The sequence below is a fragment of the Saccopteryx bilineata genome, chromosome 4 (assembly GCF_036850765.1).
Source record: "Saccopteryx bilineata isolate mSacBil1 chromosome 4, mSacBil1_pri_phased_curated, whole genome shotgun sequence".
NCBI lineage: Eukaryota > Metazoa > Chordata > Mammalia > Chiroptera > Emballonuridae > Saccopteryx > Saccopteryx bilineata.
This window is the reverse complement of record NC_089493.1, coordinates 32199145-32221721: the sequence shown is the minus strand read 5'-3', so window position 1 is coordinate 32221721 and position 22577 is coordinate 32199145. Positions and strand designations below refer to the sequence as shown.

Genomic DNA, 22577 nt, shown 5'->3' with positions numbered 1-22577 from the left:
GGCGTCGCCATATTGCGACCAGAGCCACTCTAGCGCCTGAGGCAGAGGCCACAGAGCCATCCCCAGCGCCCGGGCCATCTTTGCTCCAATGGAGCCTTGGCTGCGGGAGGGGAAGAGAGAGACAGAGAGGAAAGCGCGGCGGAGGGGTGGAGAAGCAAATGGGCGCTTCTCCTGTGTGCCCTGGCCGGGAATCGAACCCGGGTCCTCCGCACGCTAGGCCGACGCTCTACCGCTGAGCCAACCGGCCAGGGCCTGTCTCAATTTTTTAAAGTTTTTATGGGAGTGAGCATGGTAAACTCAAAATGTCGTATATTGAGACTGATGTAAACTGAGGACCCCTGTACTCTTGTTCTAAAAGCCGAGAGACCACTCATATACCATTTCTCCATATTGCCAAGTAAGTAAATAGGGCAGAAACATTACCCCCATTTTAAAGATGTGAAAAGTGAGGCACTGGCTTGCTTCAATGATGGAAGTCTTGATTCCTAGCCTGAAGCACTTTACATTAAATAGGAAGCAAGAATTATAGCAACAGCAACACTCTCACTAGACAGCTAAAACCTCATGAAATAAAATTATTTTTCTAAAATCCGGGGAGGAGTGGCAGTGGAATTGAACAGAGCTAAGGTTTTTAAATCCTATGCCAGCATACCAATCCCTAGATAATGTCTCTAATTTCTGCAAGTAAAGAAATCCAAAAATAACTTACACCAGAATCACAGAATAGAGTTTGAAGGCCAAGGGATCATCTGGAACACCCATTTGTCACTGAAAAAACTGAGGCATATGACGTAAACTCACCAATTCAAGACCATACCACCAGTTAGAAGCAGAGTGACATTCAAATCTAAAATGTCTGACTCCAAAGGCCCTGCTTTTCCTAAAGTGTAGTAAGCAGAGACCAATGGATGATTCCAGACAGTAGAGCAACAATTTTAACAATTATGTATTTTAATGTGTATTGGGGGAAAAAAACTAGTACATAACGCTCATGATTGGGGGGGGGCGTTAGATGAAAAAGGTTAAGAGGTATAAATTTCCAGGTATGAAATAAATTAGCCATGGAAATGTAGTATACAGCTCAGAGAATAGAGTAATATTTCAAGCCTGACCAGGTGGTGGTACAGTGAGTGGATAGAGTGTCGAGCTGGGATGCTGAAGACCTAGGTTCAAAATCCCGAGGTCATCAGCTTGAGCACGGGTTCACCAGCTTAAGTACGGGTTCACTGGCCTGAGCATTGGGTCACTGGCCTGAGCATGGGATCACAGACATGACCCCATGGTTGCTGGCTTAAGGCCAGAGGTCGCTGGCTTGAGCAAGGGGTCACTGGCTCTGCTGGAGCCCCCAGGTCAAGCCACGTATGAGGAAGCAATAATGAACAACTAAGGTGCAGGTGCCTCAACTATGAATTGGTGCTTCTCATCTCATTCCCTTCTTATCTGTCAGTCCCTGTCTGTATGTCTGTCTGTCTGTCTCTCTCTCAAAATAATAATTTGATAACTTTGCATGGTGAAAAATGGTTACCAGACTTTGTGTAGCGATTGCATCATAAAGTATATAAATGTCCAATCGCTATGTTGTACACCTGAAACTAATATAATGTATGCCAACTATTCTTTAATAAGACAATTTAAAACCACAATTTCATAGACATTATAGATTTTTCTTTCAAGCATTGTTTTAAACGGAGTCAACCAAAACAAATTTAAGTAATACCACAGGTAATATCCTTACCTTAAATATGACAAAAAAGTAGGGCTCAGACTTCTGAAATTTAGAATAGTTTACGAGGCACCTTTACTACCTACCTCTTTAAGGAAGGGCCTCTAAATATGAGGCTGAGATTTGATACACAGCTAAAGGCAAATAGTGTAAATAGGGATTAATCTCAAGAGGTATTAGGAGAATGTGACTATATTAACAAAGTTGCAACCTAATCAGTTGTGATGTAATCAGCCTAAAGAAAGACTATAAAAATGACCAAAACTAAGATAAAAACATTCAAACTCAGTAATAATCAAGGCCAGTTATATGAAAATTGAAGCAATAATAAACTTTTTTTAGTGACACAATTTTTCATATACTTGTTGAATTGGCAAATATTAAACCAGGGGTAGTCAACCTTTTTATACCTACTGCCCACTTTTGTATCTCTGTTAGTAGTAAAATTTTCTAACCGCCCACCAGTTCCACAGTAATGGTGATTTATAAAGTAGGGAAATAACTTCACTTTATGAAATTTATAAAGCAGAGTTACAGCAAGTTAAAGCATATAATAATAATTACTTACCAAGTACTTTATGTCAGATTTTCACTAAGTTTGGCAGAATAAATCTTTATAAAGCAACTTACTATAGTTAAATTTATCTTTTTATTTATACTTTGGTTGCTCCTACCGCCCACCATGAAAGCTGGAACACCCACTAGTGGGCAGTAGGGACCAGGTTGACTACCACTGGATTAAACCAATGCTTACCAATAGCCATGATGCAGTCTCATAATGAACTAATACAAGTATAAATTAGTTCAATCATCTTGGAGAGCAAATGTATATATCAACTGTATTTTATAAATATAAAAAGCATTCAGCCCTGGCCGGAAGCTCAGGTGGTTGAAGTGTCATTCTAAATCACAGAGGTTGCCAGTTCGATCTCTGGTCAGGGCACATACAGGAACAGATCAATGTTCCTGTCTTTCTCTCCCTTCCTCTCGCACTAAAATAATCAATAAAAATTTAATTTAAAAAAATTCATATCCTTTGACCCACAATCCCATTTCTTAGACTTTATTCTAAAGGGAAAAAAACTAATTTTCACAAAGGTTTAGCTACAAGAATTGTGATAAAAGCAAAAAATAAATAGAATGGGGGAAATGGTTCAATTCTGATATAGGCCCTGGACAGGATACAATGCTGCCATATTGCTCTTTGGAATAGTTAGTTGTTCTCAAAAGTACTCCACAAACCCCAGGAGAGCTGCAAAGTTTAAAGTATTTTCATAATAACACAATGTTATTTGCCTTTTCCACTGTGTTAACATTGCATTGGTGGTACAAAAGCAATGGTGATCTGTAAAACTACTTGTGTCTTAGCACTAATCAAGGCAGTACAGCAAACTACTAGTCATCAATGTATCCTTAAACTGCCACAGGCTGGCAGTAAAAGAAAAAAAAATGTCAGCTTCACTTAAAAATGTCCTTGATGAAGCATTAAAAATAATTTTACCAAATTTCAACCAGAAGCACACATCTTAATACTCTGTATGATGAAATGAGAAGCATACACATAAAGCACTTCTATGGAATAGTAAAGAACAACAGTTATTTTGTGGAAAAGCTTGTGTGTAATAGTTTGCATTGTGAGCTGCACTGTATGCTTTTTTCATAGAATACCATTTTTACTTGAAACAACTGACAAACTACGGTTATTCAAACTTGAGTATTTAGCAGATATTTTCTCAAAAAATGAAGAAGATGAACCTGTCACTTAAAGAAAAACAACTGGTTACCATTTGTAGCCAATGATAAAACTCGGAAAACCTGTAGTACTTAATTAAGACAGCGAGAGTGATCATCTCCCAATACTTAAAAACTTTCTGATGAGATTGGTGGTAATATTAACAAATATGATTTCTTGCCTGACTGGTGGTGGCACATGGATAAAAATCTACCCAGAGTGCTGAGGTCATAGGTTCAAAATCCCAAGGTTGCTGTCTCTGAGTGCAGGTTCCTCAGCACCAGGTCACTGGCTTGAGCAGGGATAGTCCACACTATCCTGAAGCTCACCAGCTTGAGCTGAAAGGTTGCTAGCTTGAGCAAGGAGACATCAGCTCAGCCCCAGTAAAGGCATGTATGAGAAGCAAGCAATTCACAACTAAAATGAAAGCAACTAGGAGTTGGTGCTTCTTGCTCTTTCTCCCTTGGAAGCAATCAATGCACAACTAAACTGAAAGCAACTACGAGTTGATGCTTCTCACCCTCACTCACTCTCAAAAAATATATATATAACAAATCTAGCCCTGGCTGGTTGGCTCAGTAGACAGAGTGTCGGCACAGTGTGCAGAAGTTCCAGCTTCGATCACTGGTCAGGGCACACATGAGAACCAACCATTTGCTTCTCTTCCCCTCTCAGAGGCAGTGGCTTAATTGGTTCAAGCATTGACCTCAGACACTGAGGATAGCTGGGTTGATTTGAGCATCAGCCCCAGTCAGGGGTTGCTGGATAGATCTCGATTGGGGTGCATGCAGGAGGCTTTCTATCTCCCCTCCTCTCACTTGAAAAAACAAAAATTTAGAAAATCTGCATAACTCGGCAAACCACTATCTTCAAAATGATCAATGCAGGATATTATAAAACAATGCACAGAGTTCTTCTAATCCTTTTATCAACCCTATGAAGCACGTATTGTTATCCTTATCCAGATGAAACCACAGAAAAGCTACAATAACCTGAATGTACAAAGCAACCAGAGTTCAGAAATCTGGTTCCAGAGACTGCCCCTTACCATCACACACACAACCCTGCCTCTCAAATACAACAGGGGCCAGGCAGCAAACCTGCCAGATTAAATGGCATACTGGAGAATACACAACCCTTTTTAAAGGACAAGCCCCTACTCAGCTCCAGCCAGTTATTGCCATAAAGAAATGCAGACTCTAAGTTGCCCAATGTTCCAATTTTTCAAGAGAAACCAGCAACCCAAAGGGAAGGCTTTAAAGGCAGAGTAATAGATTTAATGTAACAGATTATGAAAAATTCTCTTAGATGGTTTCAGATTGTACATTGCAGCTAATCTTTAAGAAACTTCCACTTGTTGAGTTCTGACAGAGTATCAAAGGAGAATACACAGTTATTTGATAAGACACTAAAATACTCTTCTATTTACATATCTGTGTAAAGCTGAATTTTCTCCATATACATCAGCTAAACCAATTATTTCACAACAGAGTAAATTTAAATGTCTTCATAATGTCTATTATGGCATTAAAGGGATTTGGAAAAATGTCACTATGCTACTCTTCTCATTATTTTTTATTTTAGAAGTTATCTTTAAATAGTTTATTATTGCTATTCTTAAATCAACTTTTAAATTTAGCTTTAAATTCTAATACAATTAAAATCGATAAATATGACCCACATAATCTGAAATTTTTTGAGATCTTCAATGATTTTTAAGAATGTAGAAAGGTCCTGAGACCAGAGTTAAAAGAAGTTTTACTTTAGAACAGCAGTTCTTGGCCTGACCTGTGGTGGCACAGTGGATAAACTCTAGACCTGGAAAGCTGAGGTTGCTGGTTCAAAACCTTGGAAGGCATGTACCAGAAACAACTACTGTACTATAAATTGATGCTTCCTGATCCTCTACCTCCTCTTTTTTTTTTTTTTTTTTTGGTATTTTTCTGAAGTTGGAAACCGGGAGGCAGTCAGACAGACTCCTGCATGCGCCCGACCGGGATCCACCCAGCATGCCCACCAGGGGGCGATGCTCTGCCCATCTGGGGCATCGCTCTGTTGCAACCAGAGCCATTCTAACGCCTGAGGCAGAGGCCACAGAGCCATCCTCAGCGCCCAGCAAACTCTGCTCCAATGGAGCCTTGGCTGCAGGAGGGGAAGAGAGAGACAGAGAGGAAGGAGAGGGGAAGGGGTGGAGAAGCAGATGGGCGCTTCTCCTGTGTGCCCTGGCCGGGAATCGAACCCGGGACTCCTGCACGCCAGGCCGACACTCTACCACTGAGCCAACAGGCCAGGGCCTACCCCCTCTTTCTTTCTCTCTCCTTTTTATTTTAAATTTAAAATTTTTTTATTTTATTTTATTTTATTTTTATTTAGACAATTAATTTTAATAGGGTGACACTGGTTAACTAGAGTACATAGATTTAGAGACTCTCTCCTTTTCTAAAATCAATAAAATAAAATCTAGAAGAAAGAAAAAAGAACAGTAATTCTCAATCAGTGATTTTGCCCTCAAAGGCACCTGGCAATATCCAGAGAAATTTCTGGTTGTCACAACTGGGGAGATGCTACTAGCATATATTGGTTAGAGGCCAGGGATACTGCTAAACATTATACAATGCATAGGACAGCCCCCATAACAAAGACTTATCCAGCCCAAGATGTAAATACTACTGAGGTTAAGAAACCCTGCTTTTCAAGAACAGTGACCTATGAAAAAATGTTAATATTATGTAAGAGAAAAGTTACAAAACAGCAGACATGGCCTAATTCTAATTTTATTTTTAAAGTATGTTCATATGCATATAAAAAGGCTAAAATGTGTCCCATGTGTCAATAATGGTCATCTTGAATAGATGGAATACTTCTTACTATTTTTAAATATCTCTTTATTTTCCAAATGTCCCATAATTAAACATATTTTTAAAACTTATAAATAAGTGGGAAGCCTGTCTTATAAGTACTCTATTCTGACAACTTGTATGATTCAACAGGAAATTCTCAATAGTAAAGTGTAGAATTAGTGAAATGTCAAAGAACAAAAGCTCCCCAAATAGAGCTAGAGGAACACACACACACACAAACACATACACACACACACACACACACACATTCTCAGGGCCTCAACAAGAGTAAGGATTTGCAGAGGTGGTTGTAAGGTAGTGGATGATGCACTGGAAGGTACTCCCAGACCACAGATTATCTCTATGTCCACCCCCCTCTTGTTTTGCCATATACAGTATAACTAACCTGGACAATATGCTCCCTCCCCCAATTATTTCATATATGCTCTTCATTCATTCTGAGCAAGTTCTGATTTTTAGGGTTTTTTCAGTAAGAACACCGCCTGCCTGACTTTTGCAAAATTTCTTTCATAAAGAAAATTAACATCTTTTAGGCAATTCTAAAAAGCTCAAACCAGTGCAGGCCCCAGTGCTTTTTTAGTCCTTCAAGAAAGGCACACAATACCCACCCTCAAGCAGGTACAAACAGAATTGTCCACTCTGAAACTAAATCAAGGCTGCTTGAAGTCGGTTGCGAAACATGCGAACTTCAGTTGTTTCTATGTCTAAGGCAAAACACATGCTTCAGACATCTATGGCAGAAAATGATAGGATATCTGTACTAGACCATGAAAGATCCTTCAAGAGTCAATAAAATAAAAAAAGAAACAGGAAAGAAAGAAAAGAGAAAAAGAAACATATGTTACAATTTCAGAGGTCCCAATTAGTCACCTGGTCTTAAGCAGTAACACAAAATATACAAATGAAATTTAAATGCAAGACATGAATAGAAATTCAGAATGAAGGAAGCTGTGTAACAAGATTCTAAGAGGTGGCCCTAGTTAAGTAGCTCAGTTGGTTGGAGAGTTCCATGCACCAAGGTTCAAGTTTGATCCCCAATCAGGGCACATATAAGAATCAACCAATGAACTTACAAATAAATGGAACAACAAATTGATGTTTCTCTCCCTCTTTTCCTCTCTCTATCAAATCAATAAATAAAATTCTGATAGGCATCTGGATTTGCAAAAAATTCCTTCTCCTGAGGAATGTTCTTAGAAGGAAACAGATTGTAGAGAGTAGGGAAGTATAGGCAGGTTAAGAATTAAAACTAGTGACCCAGCCAGAGTGGCAGTCTGCCTCCACCCTGGAAAATCTCTACTTACTCATCTGTAAAATAATAGGGCACCACCAACATGGTCATGGACAACGAAACCTTATATCAAATGTACTGGCAGAGCCTGACCTGTGGTGGCGCAATGGATAAAACATTGACCTGAAATGCTGAGGTTGACGGTTCAAAACCCTGGGCTTGCCTGGTCAAGGTACACATGTCAAGCAATTGATGAACAACTAAAGTGAAGCAATTCTGAGTTAATACTTCTTGCTCCATCCACCCTCTCTGTAAAGTCAATAAATAAAATCTAAAAAAAAGTTAAAAAAGAATGTATTGGCAGAGTAAGCTACTCAGAGTTTAACATTTTACTTGAGTAAGTCCCTTACAGATCAAAACCTCACAACTCTCCCTACTGACAGAGCGGGTCAAAAGACCCAAATTTAATCCTGATTGTACTGTTTAACTAGCTGTGAGCTACTGGGCAGATCACTTTACCTCTTCGCTCCTTTGTGTCCTTTTATGTAAAATTAAAGGCTTTATCATTAGTCCTTTCCAGTAATAAAATTCTATGATTCTACCAAGACAGAACATTAGTAGCATAAGATCACAAGTAGGAATGGTGAAATCAGGACTTTAACCCAGCTTTCTTAAACTTATTGATGACATTCCACAACATGAAAGACATTCCCTTCTCATGGTCAATCTATACACTGGAGGGGGCTAATGTTTACTCCAAATGTACCGTAGTGCTGGATAGATAATCTACAAAACAACGCCTGTAGCATGGTTTTAATATCAATAGCATATCCACTTTTAGTTAAAGGCTCCTCAGAAAAAAAATTCCAACCCAGTAGAGGATCATTCTTCAGAACACCTTTCCTCAAAATCAACTCTACGAAAAACAACAACCCAAAGGAAGACTAAAAAAAAAAAAAAAAAGAATGTACAAGTGAACAGTAGAACAAGAACTATAAGAGGAGGTATACAGAAAAAAGGAGTAACTTAGCCTTTGGAATGAACATTTTCCTAATAGTTCTAGCCCCTCTTTCTAATAAGACAAGGGGGACAAATGACTAGCCAACCTTACTGCGTCTCAGGCTCAGTCCAGTACCTCAGTAATGACGCTGAAAGTCCTGACAGGGAAGAATGGAGGCTTGGAGGCTTTTCCACCAGAGGCATTCAAAGGTGAATGGGTGGAGTTAAAAGACTAGGGCTTTGGTTTTACCTGAGTACTAAACAGCTCGGATATTATGAATAAGCGGCCATATAACTCATCCAAACTACGGTCTTTTTAAGAATGAAAGGAGCACTAAGAGTTGAACTGGGACAATGGGGAAATTAGATGGATATATAGTCACCTTAGTTATAAAAGGATCCCAGGCAGGCGACCTACAGAGTTACCTTATCAACCATATAAAGTAATCTTACCTCACTTTATCAAACCAGCAGGAGGCTCAGCAGAGGCAAAAGAAAAGATGGGAATCTGCCTTTCCACCACCATTACTCCTGCTATTTGAATCTATTTTAAACCTGTCAGTGTCCTCAAATGTCATTTTTTTCATTGATTCCTATATGCCACAGCCCTTGAATACTATTTCCATTTTAAAACTGGCCCCAACAGGAAAATGGCACTCAGAGCACACAGACTTGATCTCCAATGCATACCAACTCTGTATCCTGAGAGGTACATGATAGAATCTCAACACTGCAGAGTGCTAGCAGTAAGGAAGGTGGCAAGGAAAGTGTAAACATGAAGGCTTGGAAAGAGCAGAAAACTGAAGTGACAAAATACTGTTGTCACATCATTCCCTAAATCCCTGACTTAGGAAAACTGCTGTGAAGAGCAAGTGGAACTGACAGCAGAACCTACCGAGCCACTTTTCTTATTCACTCAATCAGTGAATAACCTTAGAAATGCCTTTTTTCATGAAAGCAGAATAAAGTTGCTGGTGACAGGAGTAAAATTTACTTTCAAGAACATTATACTTCCAGTTCATTAAGGATTAAACAGGTTTATCATCTGGTCTAGGAGTTATATGTCCTTTTATGATACTGTGTCTGTGGAAAAGTGCTTCCAAATGACTTTCCAAGTGTTCTCTGGGCAAATCATCCCATGTTACGTTTTTTAAACCTTCTTCTAAATGCACTTAGGAATCCTGGCCAGGTAGCTCAGTTGGTTAGAGCAGAATAGACCAAGGCTTTGGGTTTGATCCCCAGTCAGGGCACATACAAGAACCAACCAATGGCCTGACCAGGCGGTGGCGCAGTGAATAGGGCTTCGGACTGGGACGCAGAGCACCCAGGTTCAAAACGCCGAGGTCGTCAGCTTGAGTGTGGGCTCATCTGTTTTGAGCAAGGCTCACCAGCTTGAGCCCAAGGTCACTGGCTTCAGCAAGGGGTTACTCGGTCTGCTGTAGCCCCCCGGTCAAGGCACATATGAGAAAAGCAATCAATGAACAACTAAGATGCCGGAATAAAGAACTGATACTTCTCATCTCTCTCCCTTCCTGTCTGTCTATCCCTCTATCTCTGTCACACACACACAAAAAATCAACCAATGAGTGCATAAGTAGAACAAATTAATGTTTCTCTCTAAAATCAATTAAAAAATTAAAAAGCACTTTATTATGAACCACATTATTAATCTGTGCCTCAGGCATTGATATTTTCTCCCCATGTATAATTATGAGTTAAGATACATATTTCTCTTGGCTGAAATTCAGCCAAATGTACTCAATCAGCATGCTTTCACAGCAGATATCAAATTAAAATTACAGGCTCAGTAAATCCACATATAGTTTATACTTTAAGTTGGGCTAGATGGAGAAGAGGAACTATCTTGGTAACCAGAGTATACTTACTCTTAATTGGACTAAAGTAGGTGAGTTTAACCCAGTGTGAAGTTAGCCGCATGGTTTATGGAAACAAGCATGGGACACAGAAAGTATGAAAAGGAGACTTTAGATGACTGCCAAGACTAATATCCAACACCAAAAAAAAAAAAATCTGCTTGAAGGATGAGTACAGTAGCTGTGAATATAGTGCTTACTGGCTCCAAGCCCACTTATCCATCCCCTAGCCCCACCCTCATTCCTGTTTACACATGAAGGGGGAGGGAAGCCGTAAAGTATCAGACTCAGACTGACAGTATCAAGATAAGAGTGTAGGAAATGGCCCTGGCTGGTTGGCTTAGTGGTAGAGCGTCAGCCTGGCATGCAGGAGTCCCAGGTTCGATTCCCAGCCAGGGCACACAGGAGAAGCGCCCATCTGCTTCTCCACCCCTCCCCCCTCCTTTCTCTCTGTCTCTCTCTTCCTTCCCGCAGCCAAGGCTCCATTGGAGCAAAGTTGGCCCGGGCGCTGAGGATGGCTCCATGGCCTCTGCCTCAGGCGCTAGAATGGCTCTGGTTGTAACAGAGCGACACCCTAGATGGGCAGAGCATCGCCCCCTGGTGGGCATGCCGGGTGGATCCCGGTCGGGCACATGCAGGATGTCTGCCTCCCCGTTTCCAACTTCAGAAAAATACAAAAAAATAAATAAATAAAACATTAAAAAGAAAAAAGAGTGTAGGAAAAAGTCAAATTCTTATAACATTGTAAAAATTTCAGACCACAGAGTTCATGCAGACCCAGGTTGGAAATCCAGCATTACCACAAACTATAGAAGCTTCCACAAGTTACTTAACTTCTCTAACCTGTTTCCTCAAATATAAAACAATAGTACTATTCCTACCTTAAGAAAGACTTTTAAGTATTAGATGTGCATTGTATATATTTAGGTGCTTTTTAATATGTGCCTGCCACATATAAAATGCTTCCAAATAATATTTGATAAATAACATGATCAAATCTTAGCTATTTTTATTGTTAAAATTTTATTTTAGCCCTGGATGGTTGGCTCAGCAGTAGAGCATTGGTCCGGTGTGTGCAGTCCTGGGTTCAATTCCTGGTCAGAGTACACAGGAGAAGTGACCATCCGCTTCTCCACCCCCTCCCCCTTCTCTCTCTTTCTCTCCCTGTCCCATAGCCATGGCTTGAATGGTTAAAGCAAGTTGGCCCCAGGTGCTGAGGATGGCTCCATAGCCTCACCTCAGGTGCTAAAATAGTTCAGTTGCTGAGCAATGGAACAGTGGTCCCAGATGAGCAGAGCATCTCCCCCGTAGGGGCTTGCAGAGTGGATCCCAGTTGGGGCACAAGTGGGAGTCTGTCTACCTCCCTGCTTCTCACTTAATGAAAAATAAATAAATAACTTTATTTTACAAACAGCAATGTCTTAGTTGAACATCAGGTAAGGCAATACTTGATTTGGTAGACACTGGGGAGCACTGTAGATTTTTGAAAAATCAGCAGGGGTTGTGAAAAATGAAAGTTTTAGGCAGCTTTTATTACATTGGCAATGTGACTAGTTAGTATTAAAGCTGAAAAGAACAAAAACTCAGGAAGCACCTACTGTAACCAAACTTTCTACTAAGACCAAGGTAATAAAATTCTTTTTTTATCCATAAAATTATTTCACTTCATTTTAACCAGAAACAATGTAATGTAATACCTGTTTTTTCCACTAATGCCCTATCTGTTCTCTGCATTACAGAACCCTCAACAGCCATTTATCAGTGAATGTCCTTTCTTGACTTTTCAGCACTAACTTATGACAATTAATGCAAAACCTTCAAACCCCTTGTCTTTCTAGACTACAGATAATACTATTTTCTGACAAATAAGACATATAAAGTACTTTAGCAGAAGGCCTGGTACACATTACATGCTAAATAAGTGTTAAAAATTCTTAGTTATTAAAATTAAAGAAGTACACATAGTAAGTTTACAATATATATATATATATATATATATATATATATATATATATATATATATATTCTTTTTATTCAGTGAGAGGAAGGGAGGCAGAGACAGACTCCCGCATGCATCCCAACTGGGATCCACCCAACAAGCCGACTACGGGGCAATGCTCTGCCCATCTGGGGCGTTGTTCCACTGCTCACCAACAGAGCTCTTCTTAATGCCTGAGGCAGAAGCCACGGAGCCATCCTCAGCACCTGGGGCCAAGTCACTTCAAATAAGCCATGGCTGCAGGAGGGGAAGAGAGGGTGAGAGAGAGAGAAGCTAGAGGGGGCGGGATGGAGAAGCAGATAAGCACTTCTCCTGTGTGCCCTAGCAAGGAATCGAACCTAGAACATCCACATGCCGGGCCAACACTCTACCTCTGAGCCAACCAGCCAGGGCCAACAATAAATCTTTTTAATTAATAAATAAACATAAGATACTTGTGTGGAACAAGTTAACTTTACAGCAAAACAGAGAAATGCAATTTATGATCTAAGAGGAGCAACTAGAATTGTCTCTATACTCTGAAATTGCTAGCACTCAGCTCTTAATTCTTTAAAAAATATCCAGAAAAACTGGCCTGCCATGAGAAATAAAAGGGGATGGGGGAGAAACATATAAAAAGGCAACTTAGGGCACTGGCTGGTTTGCTCACTGGGAGAGCATCGTCAAGCATGTGGATGTCCGAGGTTCAATTCTCAGCCAAGGCACAAAGGAGAAGCAACCATCTGTTTCTCTACCCCCCCTCTTTCCTCTCTCTCTTCTCCTCCCACAGCCATGACTCGATTGGTTCAACTGCATCAGCCCTCAAGCAATAAATCCATTAAAATATTTTATACATGCTAGTTAACTTTCCTAATAGGTACAAAAATAAATGTACTATTAAAATTTAAATATTCATTCAAAGATCACCTAAAGTCAGCATACATACCTAAACTTTGGCAAATAACAACCTAACCCTTATAACTTAAAATCAAAAATTTTAAAGGACAGAGAACTAAGTAGAGAAGAAATGTAACTTTATATTCTTATAATTATTCTCAGGGTTAATACTAAAAGATTAATATTGTTACTTAATTATAAGAAACAATATAATGTAGGCACCAAAAATAGAAAACAGAATTGAGTCTTAACTTCAATTTGAATTGGGATTTTAGTTTCTTTAACATTAAAGGCTTTAATTCCACCCTTGAGTATATAAATCCAGACTAAAACAATAAGAAAAGCAATTACCTCTTTCTTGAAACTAAGAAAGAGATTAAAATTGTACACTGTTTATTAGCAATGGAAGTGCTCAATGTATGAGAAAAGAAATGCATTCACCACCTCTTAACTTAGAATTCAGAAAGCTGTTTCCATGTTCTTAAATTTTACTGGTCAATACAGTTTCCCTGATCTGAATTATTCCAACTGTACCTGACAACCAAATCTATCAGTTATCAGTGAATGAGCACACACTAACACCAGGCTGATACCTCCTTTCAATGTGGTAACTGAGGGCTACTGCTCTTAGGAACTTTTAATAATCAAAGACACATTGATGTAAGGCAAGTCAGTGATGGTCCTTTGAATCAGAACACAAAGACAACTTTTTAAAAATTTATTTATTTGTTTGTTTATTTATGAGAGACAGACAGAAAGTGAGAGATAAGAAGCATCAACTGGTAGTAGCTGCAGCACAACTTTTTAGTTGTTCATTGATTGCTTCTCGTATGTGCCTTGCAGTGGAGGGTGGAGGTAGTCCGCTCCAGCCAAGCCAGTGACCTCTTGCTCTATCAGCAACCTTGGGCTCAAGCCAGCGACCTTGGGCTTCAAGCCAGCGACCTTGGGCTTCAAGCCAGCAACCTTTGGACTCAAGCCAGCGACTATGGAATCATGTTGATGATCCCACACCATGCGGGTGACCCAGTGCTCAAGCCAGCAACCTCAGCGTCACAGGTAGATGCTCTATCCACTGGACCAACCACCACAGGTCAAAGACAACTTTTTGATGTGCTAATAATGTCTAATGAGACTAATCATCAGTTAAACCTCATTTGGTTATTTTAAAGAAGTGACAAACTGGAGCATAATTCTAAATTTGCCGGTCTTTGATAGATACCACTTAGCTGACTGAAGAACAAATGGGAAAAATAATGTGTATCTATAAATATCCATGTTACCTTATCTTTATCACATGATCTCTATAATTTATCATAGCAATGTCCTTCAAGGCCATCTCTATGAGTCTTCTTTCTTTCCCAGGAAAGCTCATAGGCAAGAAGATTTTTGCTATGTTTAATTACCATAAACCAGAGGAAAATAAAATATCTATTAATGTGTCATAAAGCAGGGGGAAAATTAAAAAGGGTCACACACTGTTATAAACGAGAAGTAAATGCTCCTAAATGTAAGCTTCTTGAAAGCATGATTTATACCTGATTAATTATCTGTTCTTCTCATAGCTACTGTCTTATAAATAGTATGTACTCAAAAACCATTTCTTGAACTAATAGACAAAAGAATAAAATCTAACACCTTCAAAACAATGGATTACCAGTAAATAGAAAAGCCCAGAAGAAAATCCAATCACCTTGTCAAAATGTAAGTACTATGAAAACTTTCAAAGTCAGAAATCTGTCCTACCAATGATCATATTTCTCATGATAAACTCACCAGGAATCAAGAAATTCACCCTAATTAAACTCATGAGAAGTTTTAATAGTCAAACTTTAACTGATAAAGCCAAACACTTTACCTATAGATAATATGCTCTTAGATGAACATATTTATTTAAAAAACTGATTATATAAAATGTAATATAACTAATAATTGGACAACAGGAAAAGATCATTAATTAACGGGTACAAATTAAGCATATAGTTATTGTCATAACTATTATTTGATGCGTAAAAATATGCTTTGGTGACAATACTGGATTTAAGCTTATCACAAAGTATTAAACAGTTCAGAGATCTTTTTCAATTTTCTTTTTTTTTAATTTTTAAAAATTTATTGATTTTTTTAGAGAGAGAGACAGGAAGGGAAAGAGAGAAGTATTCATGGTTGATTCTGGTATGTGCCCTGACTAGGGATCAAACCCACAACCTTGACATACTGGAACAACCAACTGTGCTATCTGGCCAGGGCTCTTTTTCATTCTTTTTTTTTTGGTATTTTTCTGAAGCTGGAAACGGGGAGGCAGTCAGACAGACTCCCGCATGCGCCCGACCGGGATCCACCCGGCATGCCCACCAGGGGGGCGATGCTCTGTCCATCTGGGGTGTTGCTCTGTTGCAACCAGAGCCATTCTAGCGCCTGAGGCAGAGGCCATGGAGCCATCCTCAGCGCCTGGGCCAACTTTGCTCCGGTGGAGCCTTGGCTGCGGGAGGGGAAGAGAGAGACAGAGAGGAAGGAGAGGAGGAGGGGTGGAGAAGTAGGTAGGTGCTTCTCCTGTGTGCCCTGGCTGGGAATCGAACCCGGGACTCCTGCATGCCAGGCAGGAGTGGTTGGCTCTACCACTGAGCCAACCGGCCAGGGCTGGCCAGGGCTCTTTTTCAATTTTTCATATTGTACTCTGCCATGTGCTAAATAAATGTTACATGTTAATGGTGCCAATCTTCTAAAAACAGTGACTTTTTCATCTTGTAGCATACAGAAACTAATTACTAAAATTCTGCAGCACACTAAAAAATGGGTTTTTTGTGGATCTGACCAAAAAAGAGGGTATAATTTTGATTCACTCACACCAGATGGCTATCATTCTGTTGGCTGCTGTCATTTTTTTTATTCGACAATCTAAGGTTAAAGAGGTCAGTGCCCCTGACTAAATAGCCAAATATTGAATGTCTTAAAATTCTTGAGGCACACCAGTCAAAAATCCCTGTCCTAAAAGCTTTTTGTGAGTTTCAAGTTAAATAACAATAACAGTTGCAGCAGCAGTAGCAACCAGAGCAACACTGTGGGGTAGGCCCATTTGCTAAGAACTTTACAAATGTTATTTCATTCAATTCACACCACAACACTGTGAGGTATCACTGTCATTATATGGGTGAGGAAACAGGATAAGTGACTTGTCAAAGGTAACCCAGTTAGCAAGTAGTTGAGTTGGTATTCACATCCCCGCTGCCAAACTCCAAGGTTCATGCTCTTAATCTCTCTATAACTGTGGGTACTTATAAGGATCAATCAAGTCAGAGACCCATGTGAAACAGAAATAAAACTAAACAGTTATCCCAGTTCTAAACAGAAGGCAGAAAAAACATTTTAAATAATAAATAAAAATAAGTGTAAATAAATAAATAGAAGGCAGGGTTGTAACACGCAGAGATACATTCTGACTGGTCTCTCAATCGGATTCCAAGATGTTCATCTTCTTTCAAAAGACACTTTAAGCAAACACATAAAGGACTCCATTCTAGTAAAAAAGAAGCTTAAGAGGATACAATGAAGGCAATGGAAAGTACTAGATGCAATCAAAAACTTAAAAGGTAACTCCAGGATATCCCCTAAATATGTGTATTAACATAACATCCTTGATTTTGTTGGGATCTCATATAAGTACATTTCAACATACACTGTTCTTCATCCCTCAAAGAACTAGCACATAAATAGTCTAAGAGACTGCAAGCATCAAACATAAACTGTTCCTTATAAAAAGTAATGTTCATTCAAACCCATGTAGTTCATTACAAAGTACCTTCATATAAAACATTTCATAGAATACTACTGCTATGTTAGGTAGTGAGCGAAATTTATTATCCCCATTTTACAGATGAGGGATAAAGGGATCTGTCTTCATACCATTTGTGACTGGTAAAGCCTCCAACTACTATCATGTGGCACCACATCCCAGGCTCCTTCCGCACAACATTGTGCCCCTTCATTCCACATCAAAAGGTCCAAAACTATCCTGTCTCCCCCATTTGCACAGGTTTATTATCAATACTGTAAGAACAAGTGTTATCTAATAATGATATCACGAGTTATAAGTACAAAGGTGAAAGAAAACAAACTCAGCATTTTCTCCAAAAGACCTGGCACTCTATTTAGCTCCCAACCTAAACTTTGCCTAATGTAGTTCTCAGAACAACCCATCATGTAGGTGCTGGTATTCCATTGCTTAGATCAGGAAACAGATTTAGAGAGGCTCTGAACTGACTCAAGTCACACATTAAATGACACAGCATCCTAACTGGTGGTGGAGCAATGGATAGAGCACTGACTTGAGATGCTGAGGACCCAGGCTCATAACCCCGAGGTCACGGGCTTGAGTGAGGGTTCATCAGGCTTGAGCGAGGGCTCACTAGCTTAAGTGCAGGGTCACCAGCATGAATGTGAGATCATTGGAATGATCCCACAGTCACTGGCTTGAGCAAGGGGACACTGGCTGGTTTGAGCCCCCCAGTCCAGGGACATATGAGAAGCAATCAATAAACAATTATTACTGACACACCTATGAGTTGATGCTTCTCATCTCTCTCCCTTTTTGTCTCTCTCTCAAAAATAAAAATGATACAGCAGTGGTTTCAACCATGAGTATGCTATATGATAAGATATATATCATAGTAATGTCCTTTTCTGATCAACAATAAAGAAAAATACTTTTTTAGGTTAAAATATTTTAATTTTTTGTGTGGTTTTTTTTCAGTGACAGAGAATCAGAGAGAGGGATAGATAGGGACAGAAAGACAGGAACGGAGAGAGATGAAAAGCATCAATCATTAGTTTTTCGTTGCGACACCTTAGTTGTTCATTGATTGTTTTCTCATGTGTGCCTTGACCGTGGGGCTGCAGCAGACCAAGTAACCCCTTGCTTGAGCCAGCGACCTTGGGTGCAAGCTGGTGAGCTATGCTCAAACCAAATGAGCCCATGCTCATGCTGGCGACCTCGGGGTCTCGAACGTGGGTCCTCCACACCCCAGTCCGACGCTCTATCCACTGCACCACCGCCCGGTCAGGCAATATATTTTAATGTTTTAAAGTGTCAAAAAACCATCCTGCCACTTGTTGCTGTCACAATCTCACTTCCCAGTGGAACACCTTTTCTCCTTCCTGATTTCCTCTGGTTTACTCTTAATATCTGCTGGCTTCATTGTGCCCTGGAAAGAGAGCTAGCTGTTAGAACAAAAAAGCAATGATGTATCCTTAACAAATAGCATTTTATAAAGCCACAGTAATCATCCAAATATTATTTTTTACCTAGGTCTAACTTAATTCTATCAAATAGTATGTGTCAGTTACAAGAAATGTGAGCCTACCCAAACAGGAAATGAGAACAGTGAACAAACTATGAACAATCATTTTATTTTATTTATTTATTTTTATTTTTTATTTTTTTTTGTATTTTTCTGAAGCTGGAAACGGGGAGAGACAGTTAGACAGACTCCCGCATGCGCCCGACCGGGATCCACCAGCACGCCCACCGGGGCGAAGCTCTGCCCACCAGGGGGCGTCGCTCTGCCATGACCAGAGCCACTCTAGTGCCTGGGGCAGAGGCCAAGGAGCCATCCCCAGCGCCCGGGCCATCTTTGCTCCAATGGAGCCTTGGCTACGGGAGGGGAAGAGAGAGACAGAGAGGAAGGAGGGGGGGGTGGAGAAGCAAATGGGCGCTTCTCCTATGTGCCCTGGCCGGGAATCGAACCCGGGTCCCCCGCACGCCAGGCCGACGCTCTACCGCTGAGCCAACTGGCCAGGGCATTTTATTTATTTTTTAATGTTTATTTTATTGAATTTAGAGAGAGAGGTGGTGGGCAGAGGTGTGGGGGCTGGAGACAGGAACATCAGTCTGTTCCTGTGTGTGCCCTGACCAGGGACAGAACTAGCAACCTTTATGCTTCAGGGTAACACTCTAACCAATCCAGCTATCCAGCCAGGGCTGAACAATCATTTTAATTATCACTTTCTGAGAGCTTTAACCAATCCAGAGAAGATAAAAGGACAACAAAATGCATAAAAGTAATATTACCATTCTAAAGTCTGGCCTCCCACCACCTTATTGTGAAGCATTAAAGGGATAGACAGTATTAACCTCAAAACACCCTGTGTCTCTCCCCTCACATGTAACTACAAAAGGACAATGATAGATAAAAATGGAAACATGACACTACAAATAGTTTTAAACATGGAAAGATTATTAAAAGACCCCGCAAAACAAAATTAATTAGCTTTAACAAGTTAAGCTGTATTTACCATTCCCGAGGGGGCTTCCTTATCTGAAGCAAACAGGAGGAACATTCTGTTAGCATAAGTTGTACCCATAATGAACGCTGAATAGCTAAAAAGGTTTTTAAGCAAAATTCTATGCTCTGGCTACAAATCATTTCAAAAAGCTAAGTATATCTGAGCAAAACTGAAGGGGTAGGTGGAAAAGCCAGCTGGCAGGACTGAAAACAGGGCAGGAGTAGATAAAAAGGAAACAGGAAGAACTGAGCTAAAGGAATTATGAGGGGGAGGAAGAGGAATAGGGGCAAAAATGGCTGGAACCCAGAAAGTACTGATGAATATGGGCAACTCAGGCCTAGAAAAGGAAATGAATGCCTAAAACCAGTGTTGTCAGAGCCTGCTCCGTGGAAGGGACTTTGGCTTCTACAGACTAAAATTAAAAGAAAGGAAATGAACTCGTCAAAACTAGAGAAAATGGAGTTCATTCAAGACACAGAGAAAGGTCCTGAACAAGGATAACTATAACTGGTAGAGAATGGAGGCAACTTTTTAGTGCTTTCTAAAAAAGTGTTAACTTAAATATTTTTTATTGATTGATTTTAGTGAAGAGGAAGGGAGAGAGACAGGAACATCTCCTCTTTCTGTATGTGCCCTAACCGGGTATCAAACTAGCAACCTCTGTGCTCTGGGACACACTGTAACCAATCGAGCAATCTGGCCCCGGGGCAAATGTGTACTTTAAATGGGTGAATTGTATGGCAGGTAAATTATATCTCAATAAATCTGTTATTTTTAAAAAGTGTGTTAAACTGGGCAATGTATGACTGTATTTATGATTTAATTAAAATTATTAGTTCAATCTATAAAAGACTGTCCCCCAAATTCCTTAACCCCACTAGGGTGAGTTTACTTGTGTCTGGGGACATCTCTGTTGGAATACATCAATCTGAAAGGAAGACAGGAGTATTAGGAATACAGAAGAAGCAGAATGAGAAAAAAGTGGGATATTTTAAACAGACCTTCCCTCATTTTGCCTTTGGAATTTGGGGGACTATGGGGTAAGAAAACTTTTGTTTTCTTACAAAAGGGGTATGCCTTGAAGTGGAATATCAGGTTTCTTCCGGGGATGTTCTAGGGCCACAATCTACCTAGTCAAAGAGAAAACGATCTGGGGTGGAAAAGTCAAGTCAGTTCCGGAGAAACCCCAGAAGGTTCATCGTGAAATGATCACACAGGTCTTATCTCTGCTATCCCGAAATTGGACTGCACACCCCGTGTCACTTCTACTGTTAATCGCGAAGAAAGACCGATACTTTGCCATGATCCCAGAAGTTTCTGGCTAGCTGCCCACTGACGCAAATTAGAAAATCATTCGGGGACCGGTGGTAAAGCGAAGCGCCACGTCCAGCGCTGGACTCCCTGTTCTTCTAATTGCAGGAAAAGGGTCGATCACCCGTCTTCGCCCTCCTCCCCTTAGCCGGGTTTCGGGAGCCGCCCCCATCGTACTCCCATCCCCACTCGCCCGCCTTGGGTCCGCGACCCCGGGGGGCAGGGCGGCGGCGGCGGCGAGCGCCCCCTCGAGCAGCAGGCGCACCTCCCCCGGGGCAGCTGTCGCCGCGGCTCGCCCAGCCCGGGCCTCCCCGGGAGCAATAGGCTATCGATTCAGCTGCCTGTCGCTAGGAGCCCAGGGAGAGCGAGGCCTACACCGCTCGGCCGGAGCCCCGGCCTCGATTTCGCCACTTTGCCCACACCGGCGGCGGAGCCCAGGGGCAACCAAGCCCAGCTGGGCGGGAGGGAAGAGGCGCGGAGACCACCTGCAACAGCAGCCGCGGGGAGGGGGGTGCGGGCGCCGGGCTCCCACCAGCAAGTCTCCCGGGGTCGCCCGCTCGCCACCCCCTGCCTCACAAGTTGCGCATTCAAGTTCAGGCCGGCGCCTTTTCGCCTCCAGAGCCCTCGATACTCGCGAAACCATAATAAAAACAGGACGAGAAGAGACGGAGCTGGGCCCCTGAGGGCGCCGAGGGGGACGGCCAACAGCGACCCGCCCCGCCAGTCACCTCCCCTCCGCTCCCCAGCCAGGCCCCGACCTTTCCGGTGTCCAGCCCTGTCACCGCCCGGCCCCGGCCCCAAGGCCCCTAACCCAGGACGCTGGCGACAGGGGCTCGAGCTCCCCCTTGCCTCGGGCGCGCCTAGGCCTCCTCCCCTTGCAATCCCCCAAAAATGCCCCCCCACACACACACACACATTTTAAAGTGTGCGTCGGCAGAGTTTCCTATCAAACTTTGTCAAGCGGTAACCTCGCCCCCCTCCCGACCCACACTTTCGGGGCAGTCAGCAGGAGAGATCACTTTACACTTGGGATAAAGAGAATTAAGGACCTGTCAACCATTTTGGGTCTTTTTTTATAGAAGACATCCTCTCCTTCCCCGCCCTCCCTCCCCTTGCAATGGTCTTAATTTGACACCAAACCTTCCCACCGCAGAAGGGGGGTTGAGGAGGGAGGAGGTGGGGACGGAGGGCAGGAGGGTGGTGGCGAGGGAGAGCGAAAGGGGGAGACTGAAAAGGGGCCGGGAGGCGCGGGGAGGGGAAGGGGGTTGATTTACCTGAGACCAGCCACTGGCCTCCATTGTTGGAGAATTCAATGGCATTGACACAGCCGAAGTGGCCGAGGAGGTCCTTCTTGTAGAGGTTTCTGCAGCCCCGCAGGCGTCTCCTCTGAAAGTCCTGAGTGAGCAGGGGGTCCCCATGCAAGCCCCGCTGGGACAAGAAGCCCACCACTGACCTCATGCTGCCCCCCAGGCCAGCTCTCCTCTTCATCCTGGAACCGCCGCCGCCGCTCGCGCCGCCGCCCCTCCCTCGGCCTCACGCGCGGCCGCCGCGCTCCCCCCACCCAGCCCTCCCCCCGCGCTGCGATCCGGATGGTTCTTTAACCAGCCATGGCAGACGGAGCGAGGTGTGCAGACACTCGGTGGCGTTCGCGGCTTCCTGATGGTACCCTCCTTCCTCTTCCCCCGCCCCCCC

The 22577-nt window shown here is 42.0% G+C and overlaps 1 protein-coding gene across 2 annotated transcripts in view; it reads right to left on the bottom strand.

Annotated features, from left to right (window-relative positions):
- DCAF5 (DDB1 and CUL4 associated factor 5) overlaps nt 1-22492 on the bottom strand; it is a 129277-nt gene extending 106785 nt beyond the window's left edge. Inside the window, exon 1 of one of the 2 annotated variants that reach the window (XM_066272533.1) lies at nt 22160-22492. In XM_066272533.1, coding sequence (XP_066128630.1) covers nt 22160-22373 — 214 coding nt within the window. In that variant the 5' untranslated portion in view covers nt 22374-22492. The remainder of the gene's footprint in view (nt 1-22159) is intronic. The other variant, XM_066272534.1, reaches the window with a different exon arrangement.
- Nucleotides 22493-22577: the final 85 nt, after the last annotated feature.